The 16827-nt window shown below is 33.4% G+C and overlaps 1 protein-coding gene across 1 annotated transcript; it reads right to left on the bottom strand.

Annotated features, from left to right (window-relative positions):
* Positions 1-661: 661 nt before the first annotated feature.
* Positions 662-16820, bottom strand: LOC132739559 (SLAIN motif-containing protein 2-like). Its single transcript, XM_060727270.1, has 8 exons — positions 16742-16820; positions 13916-14061; positions 11086-11247; positions 9792-9986; positions 9104-9208; positions 2207-2311; positions 1299-1446; positions 662-863 (listed from the first exon to the last, which is right to left on the bottom strand). The coding sequence occupies exons 2-8, from the start codon at positions 13998-14000 to the stop codon at positions 677-679; spliced, it is 987 nt and encodes a 328-aa protein (XP_060583253.1). The 5' UTR covers positions 14001-14061; positions 16742-16820; the 3' UTR covers positions 662-676.
* Between the last annotated feature and the right edge of the window lie 7 nt (positions 16821-16827).

Raw genomic sequence — 16827 nt, 5'->3', positions numbered from 1 at the left:
TAAAATCATGGAACAGTGACAGTGAGTTCCCTTTCATAAGCCAGTCACAATAAAAGAATCCTTTCCTAAGTACTAAAATTACTTCAATCCACTCCTCAAATCTGTTAATTATATCACTAAAAAATTTATATTGAGCAGGTCCTTTCGTAAAAGAAAATCATTATAGTAATTAATTTTATTTAAAGAACAGGGTTTTTCATATACGGGTAGATATGGTTGCTTTTTAAGCACTTTTTTTCTGACTAATAAGGATTAAACAAAAGCTTTTCTTAAGGCCTCCACTTTTCACAGTGCTTGACAGGGGCATAACTCTGTACAAAGGTAACTCAGATTTATGGTTCCTGTGCCGATCATCTCAATTAATCACAGAGAACAAGTGTGTGAAGTTTCAACCTTATCCCTTTAACAGTTTTTGAGATATTTTTGAGATACTTTGTACCAACTTGCGTGCAAAAACTTAATTGAAATGTTATGCCAATGCCTGTATGAAAACAATAGCTGATGATCTTAGATCAATTCAAGAGGGAAAGCTATCAAGCTAGCAAGTACTTTGACACTTCTTTGCTGGTACTTTCTTTTTTGCCAAAAGGAGAATAACAACTATCTTCATTAAATTGATTAACTATAAAACCATGACCTCGGAATACTCATCAACACCATGTCATATTTTTCAAATTTACCTTTTAGGTGAAGGGACGCCAGATGGTCGCGGGAGTCCTGCACTACCTGGCCTGGGTATAGAACGTCTAGGGGTTGGTAATCCACTGTTTCTCTGTGGGGATCCTCCTCGTATATTCCTCTGGGGAGTTTTTAAACCACTCACACTTGGAGATGATGGTCGTCCCATTGAATTTTGTATCCTACTAAAATACAGTGAGAAATGAATAAAAGTAAAGAATGCATTGTCAAAGCTATGCAAAATTTTTTAAAGAAATTTTTCAAAATAAACATAATTACATGTATATGGATTCTTACATAATTTATATACCAAGTCCTAAGATTTACTAAAAACATAAATACAGAACTTCTAACAATTTCAGTGACATTATACCCATCCGAGCATATACAGTGAATGAACAGGTAAAAAACAAAATAAGTTTACATTTTGCGTACCTAATTACTAAAAAGAATGCTCATAAAAGTATGTAGACATAACAATCTAGGGTAAGATTTAAATCTTACCCTAGATTGTTATGTCTACATACTTTTTCATTTACCTAATGACTGAAAAAATCTGGCTAAATATGGCATAAGCTAATGTAAAACAGTTATTCTTCATGAAATTACAGTTAAATTACCTGGTATATCTTGGAGGCTCAGCATTATTTATAGCTTGTTCTTCCGTCTGTGTTTGGTAATCAGCTAAACTTGAATCACTATTATAATGTTGACCTCTGGGTATTAAACGGGACATATTAGGCATACTGCCACGTAAACTTGACACACCTGAAATAAATTATACTACATTTCAATTATCTGCATTATTCAGTAATGGCACATTTTTATGTAATCTGATTTTCTTAAGGTTCTCTCTGTAAGAAGTTTTTGTGGAAGTCGACTTTTAATTAGTGTAGCATTATAGAACAATCAATTTTTTTATAACAAATTGATATACTGGCAAAATTTACCAAACCAATGTTCCATCATATTAATAAAACTTTACCTGACAAATGTTCCCTATACTGGTAAAACTTTATCCTAAGCAATGTTTTCACATTCTAATATTTTTAATATCATTTTGATATTGCAATTAACTGCACATTTCCTTTCTTTATTTCAATTATATACATGTATGTAGTGATAATGACTGATAATTTGTCTTAAGTGATTTATAATTGATGAACAATATGCCTTTGTGCCACATAAAAAGAAATTTAGTTTGACAAGTCCTGAAACTTTGACAGAATTCCATATATAGTATTTTTCCAAAAGGGGAATGAAAAACTTGATGTAAAATAAATTTAAGGGGAAAATGCATGATTTTACAGAATTTTAAGGGGGAATCTGAATTAATCACTCATATTATAAAAGGAAAAGAAGATCTTCAATTTTTGAACTCCTGACATTAATTTTTGTCTTATATGTTTATACAAAATTAAACATCAAGGGACCAAGTAATGAAAGCAAATTTCATGCAAAATTATATAAGTTTTAAAAGAACTTAAAAAACTTTAAGGGTTAAAACTTACCTATAGGTGAAACTTACCGGAGTTTTGTACATGTAGATGTTGGTTACTACCATAGGGACTGTCTGGGGGACTGCTGTGGTCAGACTCTACTGAATTCTGACTATTTCTTCTGTATGATCCCTCTGTAAAATATAAAGCAGTGTGTCCTTTAAATTTGCTTAAAGCTTTGTGATACAAAAGCAAACAACTGTTTATGAAGCCTTAAAGAGAGTAATGATTTTGTATCATAATACAGAATGATTCTGTATCATATAGCTAACTATTTGTTTAAATTTAATACCAACATGGTCACATGGTAACTTTTGAGCACTTTACTGGTGGATGAATATCCCAACTGTCTCTTCCATGCATTATTTTATTGGCCAACTCTTTCTTCACAACGTAACAGTTTCATCCTTTATCTTCCACTTTCATGCAATTACTATATTTTCTGTTCTTTCATTTAGAAAATGGGATTATTAACATTTCAAATCTTTTATAGTAATGTATTTTAATTTTATGCCTGTCACAGTTTAGAATAGTTCAATATTTAGGGGAGAAGATGGCTGAATAGCTCAGTTGGTAGAGCTGCGGAATGGTATTCAGAGGGACCCCGACAGGGTTTCGAGTCCTGATCAGGCTGCACATTTTCTCACCTTGTGACATGCCTTTTTCATAACCATTTGCACTATTTCATTCGACTTTATTTAGCTCAAATTTCAAATTTACCTTTACTATTTCAATGGATTATATTGATAAAACAACACATGCTATTTATTCAATGAATAATCATGACAGATACTTAGGTAAAAAAAATTGTACCAATCTTTGCATTCCTTTTGCATCTATATAAATTAAGCAAGCAATTATCAAAGGCAATATATAATAAACATTTTCTATCTACTCTAGATAAAAGATGAATAATAATAATATAAATGCCAAAAATTAAAAAAAACTTTAATGTTTGAAACAGACACATAAACTCTTAACAAATATATCATTAAATACTTCTTTTTTAACAGCACATCAATCCATTCTCAGACTTACTTAACAGATATATAAATGAAAATAGATAAATAAGCCTCTTTTATACTTAAATATTGACACAAAGCATAATATTTGGTTGATTGTACATTAGTTTATGGCATGTCTAACTAATATTTTGTCTAACTATTCGTGCATACATATAGCAATTCATGGGACTTTAAATACTACATTTGTAAATACCTAAAATGGACTTGCCCATCTCTAAGTTAAGGCAAAACATCATTTTAAAGAAAATTAAAAATATGTACTGACATAAAAAATTAATTGATTTAATCAAGTATGTTTATTTTGCATTTTGCAATAGAAACAAAAATAAATTTCACCTTATAATGCTTCTGGTTCTAACTTTTTTATTTGTGTATGAACTTATATTACTGTTAACATTATTTCCTGTTTATAGCTGTAATGTTGTTTATGCCAATAAATTGTTGTTGTTGTGGCTGACTTATCAGCTGACAGTGCCAGGATGTGTCAGCTGAACTTGTCTACACTGGTTGCACAGGTAGATTCAATTGCTGCCTAATGTGACTATAAAACACATCTGTGTTAAAAAAAATTTTCATTCATTCACAAAATTTAACCAGAGTGATATAATTTTGCTAACAATAGAGGAAAATGTAACCGTAATGAGAAAATCAATTCATTTTTTTTCAAGTATTTAAAACATATTGTTAGTTACTCAAGATATTGTTTCTAAGTGCAATATTTTACATCAGCAACACATCTGATTGGGTTTCAAACATTTCCAAGTTTTCAGCAGAACAATTTGCCATTCAAGTTTAATGGACTTTTCCTTGTCTTAAACAACTTTATATAAATCCTCTATTAAGACAAATACCATATTTAATCGTCTTTATAATTTTTTTTATCTAGACTTATTCAGATTAAACTAACTGTAGTGGTTAGTTATGACAAATCTGTTACCTAGACATAATCTTTATCTCTCATAAAATATGAGAATATACATGTAGATTATGTGTATTAAATACATTTTCCAATATAATATGCATTGTATACATAAACATGTACTTGAGATAATCTGTTTTTACAGAGACTGGTGTTTTATTGTTTATTTAACCACAAACATTTATCATAAAGATTAACATGTATATTGTTTAATGTTTAAGGTGCTATTTTTAAACATGGGATTTCAAATTGAGAAGGCTTACTTTTTAATAATTTTAAATGCATTACACATTAAAGCTATTACAAGTATGTTGTTTTTTCTCATGAAACAACACATATAATTATTGATAAGAAATCCATTAATCCATTATCAGATATCTGAAAAATTCCTGTGATATTATGGCTGGGAAATTCTTTTTGAAGTAAGATATTGAGACTTTATTAAAATAATCTCCAATTGATCTGTTACGTTCTAATTGGCTTCAACATTTTTTTAATATAAGTAATTGAACATTTTACCCAGATTGTTATTATAATAATTGAAGTAGAAAATTTGTGTAACCAGAAGTGCACTAGACTCCTAATTCAGAGGTTTGAATCCCAGTTAAAATGAAATTCTCTTTTGGCCACTTCAATTCACACTGGTTAACTCTGCTTTAGAAACCCAGGCGGCAGACCTCTGGCGAGAGTTAAAAAGTGCTATGCCTACATCCCTAAACAGGAATGTAAGATTGGAGCGAAAAATAAAAATATACAAAGTTATATTTAATTTTACCTCATTAGCTGACAATGGTCTTTTTATGGTTTGAATGAATCATATCAATATTTTTGTAGACAGGTGTATGCCTGTTATGTTATAAATTTTTTTATGCAAGAACATCATTTCTATATGAAGCACAGAAGCAGATAACGAAAAACTGTTATATAATTGTTCCACATATTACTCTATACAAATTACAATAACATGAAATATACTTATTTATAAATAATGTCTCCATTAATGTGTACAACATTTTAACACTGTTTGTATCAACAACTAAATAACCATTATTCATGAATCTTTACAAACAGCATTTATAACTATAAACAAGAGCTGTCGGTAGGACAGCAACGCTCGACTATTCTTAGTGCTTGATAGCAAAAAAATGTTTGATAGAGTTACCTCCTCCTGTTTACAGGTTGGGGTCATGATGGTGAACAAGTGTGCAAAGTTTCAAAGCCATATGTCAATGGACTTTGAAAATATTTGAACTATTACAAAAACCTTAACGTAAATTCTAAGTCGAAAAAGGGGCATAATTCTGTCAAAATGCTTGATAGAGTTACCTCCTCCTGTTTACAGGTTGGGGTCATGATGGTGAACAAGTGTGCAAAGTTTCAAAGCCATATGTCAATGGACTTTGAAAATATTTGAACTATTACAAAAACTTTAACGTAAATTCTAAGTCGAAAATGGGTCATAATTCTGTCAAAATGCTTGATAGAGTTACCTCCTCCTGTTTACAGGTTGGGGTCATGATGGTGAACAAGTGTGCAAAGTTTCAAAGCCATATGTCAATGGACTTTGAAAATATTTGAACTATTACAAAAACTTTAACGTAAATTCTAAGTCGAAAAAGGGGCATAATTCTGTCAAAATGCTTGATAGAGTTACCTCCTCCTGTTTCCAGGTTGGGGTCATGATGGTGAACAAGTGTGTAAAGTTTCAAAGCCATATGTCAATGGACTTTGAAAATATTTGAACTATTACAAAAAATTTAACGTAAATTCTAAGTCGAAAAAGGGGCATAATTCTGTCAAATTGCTTGATAGAGTTACCTCTTCCTGATTACAGGTTGGGGTCATGATGTTGAACAAGTGTGCAAAGTTTCAAAGCCATATGTCAATGGACTTTGAAAATATTTGAACTATTACAAAAACTTTAACGTAAATTCTAAGTCAAACAAGAGCTGTCGGTAGGACAGCATGCTCGACTATTCTTAGTGCTTGATAGTAAAAAAAATGCCTGATACAGTTACCTCCTCCTGTTTACAGGTTGGGGTCATGATGGTGAACAAGTGTGCAAAGTTTCAAAGCCATATGTCAATGGACTTTAAAATATTTTGAACTATTACAAAAACTTTAACGTAAATTCTAAGTCGAAAAAGGGGCATAATTCTGTCAAAATGCTTGATAGAGTTACCTCCTCCTGTTTACAGGTTGGGGTCATGATGTTGAACAAGCGTGCAAGGTTTCAAAGCCATATGTCAATGGACTTTGAAAATATTTGAACTATTACAAAAACTTTAACGTAAATTCTAAGTCGAAAAAGGGGCATAATTCTGTCAAAATGCTTAATAGAGTTACCTCCTGCTGTCTACAGGTTGGGGTCATGATGTTGAACAAGTGTGCAAAGTTTCAAAGCCATATGTCTATGGACTTTGAAAATATTTGAACTATTACAAAAACTTTAACGTAAATTCTAAGTCGAAAAAGGGGCATAATTCTGTCAAAATGCTTGATAGAGTTACCTCCTCCTGTCTACAGGTTGGGGTCATGATGGTGAACAAGTGTGCAAAGTTTCAAAGCCATATGTCAATGGACTTTGAAAATATTTGAACTATTACAAAAACTTTAACGTAAATTCTAAGTCGAAAAAGGGGCATAATTCTGTCAAAATACTTGATAGAGTTACCTCCTCCTGTCTACAGGTTGGGGTCATGATGGTGAACAAGTGTGCAAAGTTTCAAAGCCATATGTCAATGGACTTTGAAAATATTTGAACTATTACAAAAACTTTAACGTAAATTCTAAGTCGAAAAAGGGGCATAATTCTGTCAAAATGCTTGATAGAGTTACCTCCTCCTGTCTACAGGTTGGGGTCATGATGGTGAACAAGTGTGCAAAGTTTCAAAGCCATATGTCAATGGACTTTGAAAATATTTGAACTATTACAAAAACTTTAACGTAAATTCTAAGTCGAAAAAGGGGCATAATTCTGTCAAAATGCTTGATAGAGTTACCTCCTCCTGTCTACAGGTTGGGGTCATGATGGTGAACAAGTGTGCAAAGTTTCAAAGCCATATGTCAATGGACTTTGAAAATATTTGAACTATTACAAAAACTTTAACATAAGTGGTTACGCCGACGCCGACGCTCGGGTGACTGCAATAGCTCTACTTATTCTTATCGAATAGTCGAGCTAAAAAGGGGCATAATTCTGTCAAAATGCTTGATAGAGTTACCTCCTCCTGTCTACTGGTTGGGGTCATGATGGTGAACAAGTGTGCAAAGTTTCAAAGCAATATGTCTATGGACTTTGAAAATATTTGAACTATTACAAAAACTTTAACATAAGTGGTTACGCCGACGCCGACGCTCGGGTGACTGCAATAGCTCTACTTATTCTTATCGAATAGTCGAGCTAAAAATGTTACAAAGTCAAGCTATGTACTGGTTTCCTAGCAGTTTCCGTCCTCTAGCAGTTTTCCGGACTTTTATCATTTTCGTCCAGTACAGTCTATTTTTACCAGTAAGGTATCCACATTACTTTATCACTCAGAGAGACATTTGTTCCTTTGATAAACAGCATTTAAAATAGTACAACGATTGATATATTTTGAAATTTTGCCTGTTATTTAAAGTTACCTAAGAGAACTTACGACTTTCAAAAATAAGCAACACCTGGGGATTTCTAGTTTGAATATCCATGTGCAATAACTAAGACCCCATTTTAGGTAAATCAATACTTCGGAAAATATTTTTGCAGACGACACGGAAAAGGTTGAGAAGTTCTGTTTGTCAGATAAAACCATTTTAACGTTGCTTTATGGTACTGAATTATATTCAAAATAAAAAAGGTCCGGAAAACTGCTATGAATTTTTGAATAAAGGTGAAAAAAGGTGTTACACTTCAGGCCTATATTCAAATTAAAAAGTAAAATGAAAGTGCAACATTAAACACATGGCAATGCTGGACAGGTACCTAACTTTGTCCTGTCAAAGTTTTGTACCCCTCCGTAGACTGACTTTTATTTTATTTGTTAAAAAGTGTGATTTGTGGCCGGAAACTGCTAGGAAACCAGTAATGTAAGTAATACTTTACAACATAAAATGTTTTAGTTTTGCAAGACCATGACCACAGAATGCAAGTACCGGTATCTAAGAATGACCACTACCAGAGATCTACCAGAGAACTAATCAGCATTAAATGATTAAGATCAAAGGTTCACGACAACTTTAGAAATTGCCCTTCATTTGGTAAACAGTAGACAATGGCTGTTATATTCTCAAATCATTGAGCTAGTATTTCTTCAATAAATTACAGAGACAAATCTTCTATGGCAATGCATATATCTAACTGTACCACTGGACATTATAAATAAGCGGGTAACTGACAATAATGCTAGTATATTTTGCAAACATAAAATAAATGATGTTCCAATAACCAGTTACAATGTAGCATTACAAAGTTTTCATGCATTCACCATACTGTACTATAGATGTGCATTCACCATACTGTACTACAGATGTGCCATTATGATATATCATTACAGCTTTGATAGCAAATAATGATCACATATACATGTAATAAAAGCACCTATGATGAGCCGATAACCAGCTTAGATAGAACAATTAATATTTTCTATACATTTATCCAATTTTACTGTTCACATATCGGCCAATACACATATACACACATGAACCAATAACAGCTGATAATATTAGCATACATCTATAACATCAATGTTTCCAATAACCAGCTTCAATGCAACATCTCAATTTTTCCATGCGTTCATCCAATACTACAAACAGTTGATCCGATAACCAAATTCAAAATTCCCATGCATCTGCCGATAATGCAACATTTTTTAATATCAGTTAGCCCGGAAATTACCAATAACAATTATGGTTAGTATAATTAATACAGTAACAACATCAAGGCCATTCCAATAACCGTTGTCCGTTGTTTAACAACATGCAGGATACAACATCAATCTTACCGTCAAAATGGGCCGGACTAGATCTATTCGAGTCACCCGGTGACCCGCTATTACTATCAGTATTGTTGGAGGCAGCTACATTAGGCAAAGGACGTGATCTAAATCCTACAGGGAATAACGTCCAAAACATTAACAAGCAAGAAAACGACCTCATTATATCTACAGCAACTTCATATTAATAATTCAGGAGAATTATCGCTCCATTCCCTCTACATATGATCTCGTGTTACAGATACACATCTCATAAATACAATATTATTCAATTATACTGCAAATGTATATATATATATATATATATATATATATATATATATATATATATATATATATATATATATATATATATATATATATATATATATATATGTACGTTATATACAACTAGGACACACTTTTTGTGGAAAAAGTAACTGCATTATTTCTATAAATGAGTCAATCTGCTTACAAAAATTTCATTTAAAACATTTTTATTACTTGTTAGTAAAAAACCTCACAGTTCAATCAAACTAGTGAAAAATTCTATATATGTGCAATCTATATCATACATTATAAAATAATTATGCACACCATTCATACATGTATGTTAATTCTTTTATGTATAATCAAATATATATTTTTCATCCTAATATTAGTCATATAAGGTGTTGTTAATAGCATGATACTAAAAGAATAAAGCAGAAAAGCTCACCTCGTCTTGGTGAAGTCTGGGCAATACTCTGTCTTAAACTCTCTTCCTGCATTTTAGCAAGATTTTCAATATCGGCCACATTCTGATGATGGACAGCTTCCGAGTTTTCTTTCACATCGTCCGACATGGAGTTCTCCATCGTGGAAGGTTTGGTTTTCTTCGGCCGTGTAAATGTGCCAGTATTTAATCTACTTCCTGTAACAAAGATGTAAACTGTCATTATGATTAAATTACGCCAACTTTACAAGTGCCTAAAACACCTTTATTGATTACAAAAAGCATATAGAGATTAATCATTTTGGTTGGATAGGATTTTAAGTCACATTTTCACTGCCATTACACAGTTACTTTTCAGCTGTTCTGGTGAAGGAAGACCAAAAATGACCCTCTATGCATTACATGTATATCATGCACTAATACATGTACATGTAGGTATCAAAATAGAACCATTGACTTTACACTAGCAGTACAGCTTCCCCACTAAAATGAATTAAACATTGTTTTGTTTGTATACTTTGTTAAATTTTTAGGCATATTGGCACTTTAGAGATCGTATGATGACTTTCCAGCTTTACTGGTGGAGGGAGACCTCAGGTGCCCTTTTAAGTATTACATTTGTTTTGTAAGCGCAAGCATGCACCAAAGTAAAAACACAGGTCATCATTACATAAGCTAGCTTGATAGCTTCCTCACATAAAAGAATCAAAAGCCACTGATGGGATATGAACCTACAGCAGTGAGGGGTAAAATATTTCAAGATGGCGACCTGGAGGCCCACTCAAACATTTTAACCCATGAGTCTGAGGTTCTGGTGACTTAAAGTCAAGCTTAACCCATCTGCAACTAAAGCTAATCTGTCTGCCATAGAGACTACCTCATAACCAGTCTCAGTTTGCCATAGAAGCTACCTGTTAAACAGTCTGCTGTAGAGGCTACCTGTTAACCTGCCTGCCATCAAGGCTACCTGTTTACCAGTCTGCCATAAGGGCTACCTGTTAATCACTCTGCTGAAGAGGCTACCTGATAACCAGTCTGTCATAGAGGCTACCTGTTAACCAGTCTGCCATAGAAGCTACATGTTAAATAACCAGTCTGCCATGGAGACTACCTATTAACCAGTCTGCCAAGAAGGCCACCTGTTAACCAGTCTGCCATGGAAGCTACCTGTTAACCAGTCTGCCATGCAAGCTACCTGTTAAGCAGTCTGCCATGAAAGCTTCATGTTAACCAGTCTGCAATGGTGGCTACCTGTTAACCAGTCTGCCATGCAAGCTACCTTATTAGAACTTCTTACCTTGTATACCAGTATGAGCTATAGGAGATGGTTTAGCAATAGCAGCTGGTTTCATGATTCTAGGAGATGGTGTGCTATCTGCAGACAAGCTCATAGTTGTACCATTGTTACGTTGAGGTGTACTGTAATTCTGAAAAGCAGGGGTACTACTGCTTCGACTTACTGAAAGATAAAGATTTCAAATTTTATACTTAAGAAAAAACAAACAAACTCAATATTCATGTGAAGTATTTATAAGAACTTCCTTCTTCACAAATATCTACATAAACTAGAACTGCCACTATCATGGCGTGAATACCCCCGCATACCACTTTGTCAGAATCAACAGTGGCCATTTAGAGCTCAAGGACAACCTCCCTGCCAAATCTGAGGTTACTAAGCCAGTGCATTGCTAAGTTATGTATTCTACATGCTTCAAATGTGAAAATGTCAAAATCAATACATTGCGGACAGGACATTCTTTAACAATTAAGAAAAAAAGCTTTTTTTTGTCAAGGTCCCTGTGACCTTGACCTTTGACCCAGTGACCTCAAAATCAATAGGGGTCACCTTATAGTCATGATCAACATCCATGCCAAATATGAAGACTGTGGGTCATAAATGGGTGGACAAACTTTTTGAAGTCAAAGTCCCTATGACCTTGACCTTTGACCCAGTGACCTCAAAATCAAAAGGGGTCATCTACTAATCATGATCAACATCCATGCCAAAAATGAAGACTGTGGGTCCAAAGGAATCTAAAGTTATTGGGCAGACAAACTTTTTGAAGTCAAAGTGCCTGTGACCTTGACCTTTGACCTGGTGACCTCAAAATCAATAGGGGTCATCTACAAATCATGACTAACCTCCATTCCAAATATGAAGACAGTGGGTCAAAGGAATCTTAAGTTATTGGGCGGACAAGCTTTTTGAAGTCAAGGCCCCTGTGACTTTGGCCTTTGACCTGGTGACCTCAAAATCGACAGGGGTCATCAACTAATCATGGTTAACCTCCATGCCAAATATGAAGACTGTGGGTTATAGAAATCTTAAGTTATTTGGTGGACAAGCCTTTTATAATCAAGGTCCCTGTGACCTTGACATTTGACCTGGTGACCTCAAAATCAATAGGGGTCATCTACTAATCATGAATAACCACCATGCCAAATATGAAGACAGTGGGTCATAGGAATCTTAAGTTATTGGGCGGACAAGCTTTTTGGAGTCAAGGCCCCTGTGACCTTGACCTTTGACCTGGTGACCTCAAAATCAATAGGAGTCATCTACTAATCATGACTAACCACCATGCCAAATATGAAGACAGTGGGTCATAGGAATCTTAAGTTATTGGGCGGACAAGGTTTTTGAAGTCAAGGCCCCTGTGACCTTGACCTTTGACCTGGTGACCTCAAAATCGATAGGCGTCATCTTCTAATCATGAGTAACCACCTTGCCAAATATGAAGGCTGTGGGTCATAGGAATCTTAAGTTATTGCCTTATTGGGCGGACAAGAAAAAACCGACGGACGGCCGGACGCCGGACGGACAAGCTGATTCCAGTATACCCCCCTTACAACTTTGTTGTGCGGGGGTATAACTAGGTCCAATTAAAATAGAATTTGTTTGCAGTAACCGACCCAGAATTTTCATGGTGGGTAAGTAGGTCGATTTTTCTTTTTTATTGAACTGTACTCCCAAATAAACATGGAATTTCAAAATGCTGGACAATATATGCTTGATAATCTGGTAACAATTAATAAATTGATATTTAATAAGACCTACATTTTATTTCTTCTATTAACCTTTAAAAGAATGAAAGCAGAGCACAAGGCATAATTTTCTGATTCAAAAAAATTTTTTTTTATCCAGACCATGAAAAAAAATTTTGAGTAGGGCCAAATTTTGTGAGTCGGTCGCGTTACTGCAAACCAACATTTTTTTAAGGATGGCCTTAACAGACACATTTCTATCCATTTATATTGCAGACCTGTCTTATCTAGAAAATAGTTTCAGAAGGCTTTTTTTTCTCATTAAGATCTAATATGCAATTTTAATAAACACTTCATTCTTTGTCACTGTAGTAACATTTGCACAATGCAAATAAAAGTTATATCTGTACCAAAATTTTGGGTTGGTAATGCTAGCAAACTTTATAGAGATATATATATCTTTGGCTGTTATATCTTTTGGAATAATTCATTAATTGGAGGCACACATTTTACATTTGAATACAAATTTATATATACATGTATGCCCCATAATTGTGTATACTTATAATTTATTGCAAATTAACACAGCACGTTGCATATAATGTAATTTAAATTGTGATGTTTAATACAATTTAACAAGACTCCAATGAGGTTGTTTGGCATGACAGACCTAGAAATGTTTTTTTCCAAAATTTGTGTACCATTTTGCAGGTCTAAAAAAATAACTTGTGTTCAAATTTTTAGATCATTCCCTCACTCCCATTTTTCTGTAATAAGCATTTACATGTATATAGTAAAGTACTGTTCAAAATGAACTAACTTAATTAAGTTAATTTTAGAACTGTATGATTTTAAACTTAATTCTCAGTATATTTCTTTGCAGATTTTTTTTCCATTTTAACTTTTAAAGTGCTTCACTTTATCTATATATGTAAAAGTTTCATATTTTATGTTTTTTAAATTTAAACTTTTTTTATTTCTTCACTTACAAAGTTACATAACATACTTATATATATATAAATGCACATATTATCAATAAATATCTGTAATTTAAATCAAACAAATTTTCAGAAATGATATTATAATTCTATAAGATATGGTGTAAGAGTAAGACTTGTAGTTTTTGAGATGCATATACTTACTTCTAGCAGCTTCATCCAATCTATATTTTAAGGATCGTTTGGCAGACTGAACATCTGGACTTGGGTTGTCTAAATCTTGTCTCATGTATTTATAAGGACTAACTCTGTGTTGTTGAGGTGTTGGAGGTCGAGGTGATGTGTATAGCCTGCACAAGAAGAAAAATAGTTTATCCCAAAGTTTGTAAAATCAGTCAATAATATAACGATCTTATAATGGCTATCGGTACCCACCGGAATAACTAGCTTGAGGGTAATTTTTACAGTGGTGACAAGGCACTGTCAAGTTTCCTTGTAACTACTTACTGTTGCCAGAAAGCTAGATATTCCCTTCACTGACGACAGCTGGTGTTTGATTTTTTTTCTTGCATATTAGATATAAATCAATTATCATAGTTAGAAAAGAAATTATGGCATCTAATAATTTTATGCAGCACTTGTTTTTTACTGTTAGTGAGTTACAGTAGCTTATGAAATTACAACTTCATTCATTCACGATGTTGTCCTACGAATGTAAATCTTTCATAAAAGTCGCAAGGAATGTCGTCATTTAAAGCGCACAACCTTCAATGGGCATACTATCACAAAAGCGGGGTGAATTGTTATATTACCAATTGATGGTTTACTTCCTTTTGATTTGAAAATTTGAACATATTTTGATTCGGAAAAGAGTCAACTCGGCCCTATACCAACTCGGCACGGGTCAACTCGGCCCACTTTACAAAAATATATATAACGTATTAACATTGCTTTGCATGTTGTTAAGGTAAATGAATAATAAGAAATATCTTATTATTATATAATTATACATTGTACTTCTGCCGAAATTAAGTATATTTAGAAAAAAATTGTTATTTGTCTTATATTTATAAACTCTCTCTCTGTCGAACTACGTAAATGACCGAAATATATCGAGTGAAAAAGCAAGAGTTGTTTCCCTTAGCTTGCAAAAGAATGCAAATTTAACCGTGTTTAAATCGCTAGTTTCGGGCGATTAGACTCAGTGGACATGTCCTCGATCGATGTTATTGTAAAATTACACCCAAGAAATTAAACTTGCCCCGTATGAGTAATATTTTCCGTTGAAAAATATCACCAGACACTCTTCTTGTAAAACGTCATATTTTAAGCTAGGGAGCAACCATTAAACATAACAATAACAACATAGGTCATAGACCACCAAATTTGAAATTTTCTTAGGATAATGGACACGTCGTCGATCAGCTAATTTTGACATGATAATGTAAAAAAATATTTAAACTAGTACTTGTATGACAAAATTTGGAGTTTATATTAAAAAGAAATGTGAATAAAATAGAAATGAATTATTTGAGATCCTTGACTGGGATCCATGCGTTTATCACCTCCACGACTGATAATAATCTCTCTTGCAACATTTTTTAAAAAATAATCTAGAAAGAGGACAGCCTCTTGATGCCATGAATGTTGCATAATTTATCAGAATTTGTTCATCCGCAGGCTTTAACATACACTCTTCCCCAAATTTTGTAATATAACCCTTGTATTTCCCATTGAAATGGTTCTGTACAGTGGTGTAAGGAAGGCCTAATTCAATAGCTGCTTTACGTATGGAATAGCCCTGGGTCACAAGACGTTTTGCCTCGCTATATATTTGATCTGGGTGGGTCTTCTGAGACCTAGGCATTGCTGAAAATATATAATTGAGTGTCACCAAAGGGGAAAAATATAGTGGCGTTAAACCAAGGGGGAAAAAACCAGTAAAATATAGTGGTTTGTAACCTGTGTTTATATATCCTTTAATTTACTACTTTTTTACTTTTGATATTGTGGACAAAATGTAAAAATATCTAATTATTCTTAGGAAAGCGGAAAATATGTATTTTGGGCAAAATATGCATATATTTAGCATCTTTTCTTAATGGCTGATCCCTGACCTAGATTACTGTAGGAAATTGACCCACCCCCTTCCTGGGAAAAGAGCTAAAAGCTTACTTTATTTTATTATGTAGAAAAAAAAATTGTATAATTATCAAAAGTAGTTATTATTTTGTCATTTTTATATATTTTGTATAAATATTAGAGCTAAGGAGAAAAGATGCACGTACTTTTTTATTGGGTAATTTCTACTTTCACTTCGCCATTGTTTTTAGAATCGTCTGCTGCGTGAACTTTGACCTCACATAAATACTCTTCAGTGGGAGTTTAGTAAAGTACTTACATGTGTTGGAAAAACAAAGCAAAGAAAGTTCGTGTTTTATCAAGTTTATTTGAAAAAGATACAAAAAACAAAATTTTGATCGAGGACCTGGCTGATCGAGGACGTGTCCAATCACTCTAAATGTCCGATTTTAAAATTTGTTACACCAATTAAAAGATGGTGATCTTAGCTTCCTCTCAGTATATATTTCAACACATTGTTTGACACTGAAGATATTTAAATTTACGGTTAAACCTACCACGAGTCAGAAATACAGTGAGATACGCAATCGGTTATCTTCACTCGCAATTCTACTGATAAGAAAAGCCTTTCTGCTGCTAGTTCTGAAACTGTCAATCCGTGTTTTATTAATAATTACAATAATAATTACATAATTAAAAAGTGGGCCGAGTTGACCCATGCCAAGTTGGAATAGGGCCAAGCTGACTCGGGGGCCGAGTACGTTTTAGGGCCGAGCTGACCCGGATTCTTTTGATTCTATCTGCGTGCTGCAAATTGACAGAAACAAAATAATGCATGCATGTATTGATTACGAGTTCTACTTGGTGTAAATTTAATAGACTCTAATGCAAACTTAATTTAAGTTCATTAACTATTCAATCAACATAAACAATCTGTAAACAGATTACCAAGAATCCTCATCCTCGGGAATTGATGCAGAAACATCTATTAATTCAACACCTTCTAAATTTTCAGATCCTATGAGCGAAAAATT

The sequence above is a fragment of the Ruditapes philippinarum genome, unplaced genomic scaffold (assembly GCF_026571515.1).
Source record: "Ruditapes philippinarum isolate M1 unplaced genomic scaffold, ASM2657151v2 ctg18358_1_1_1_1, whole genome shotgun sequence".
NCBI classification, from domain to species: Eukaryota; Metazoa; Mollusca; class Bivalvia; order Venerida; family Veneridae; genus Ruditapes; species Ruditapes philippinarum.
Note: the sequence above shows the minus strand (reverse complement) of the source record. Positions and strands in the feature narration are given on the sequence as shown.

Coding starts and splice junctions, on each gene's coding strand:
- LOC132739559 (XM_060727270.1), bottom strand. CDS start 14,000: ATGAGACAAGATTTAGACAACCCAAGTCCAGATGTTCAGTCTGCCAAA. Junction 11,248..13,915: donor ATTGGATGAAGCTGCTAGAA/GTAAGTATATGC, acceptor TTTATCTTTCAG/TAAGTCGAAGCAGTAGTACC. Junction 1,447..2,206: donor TCTACATGTACAAAACTCCG/GTAAGTTTCACC, acceptor AATTTATTTCAG/GTGTGTCAAGTTTACGTGGC.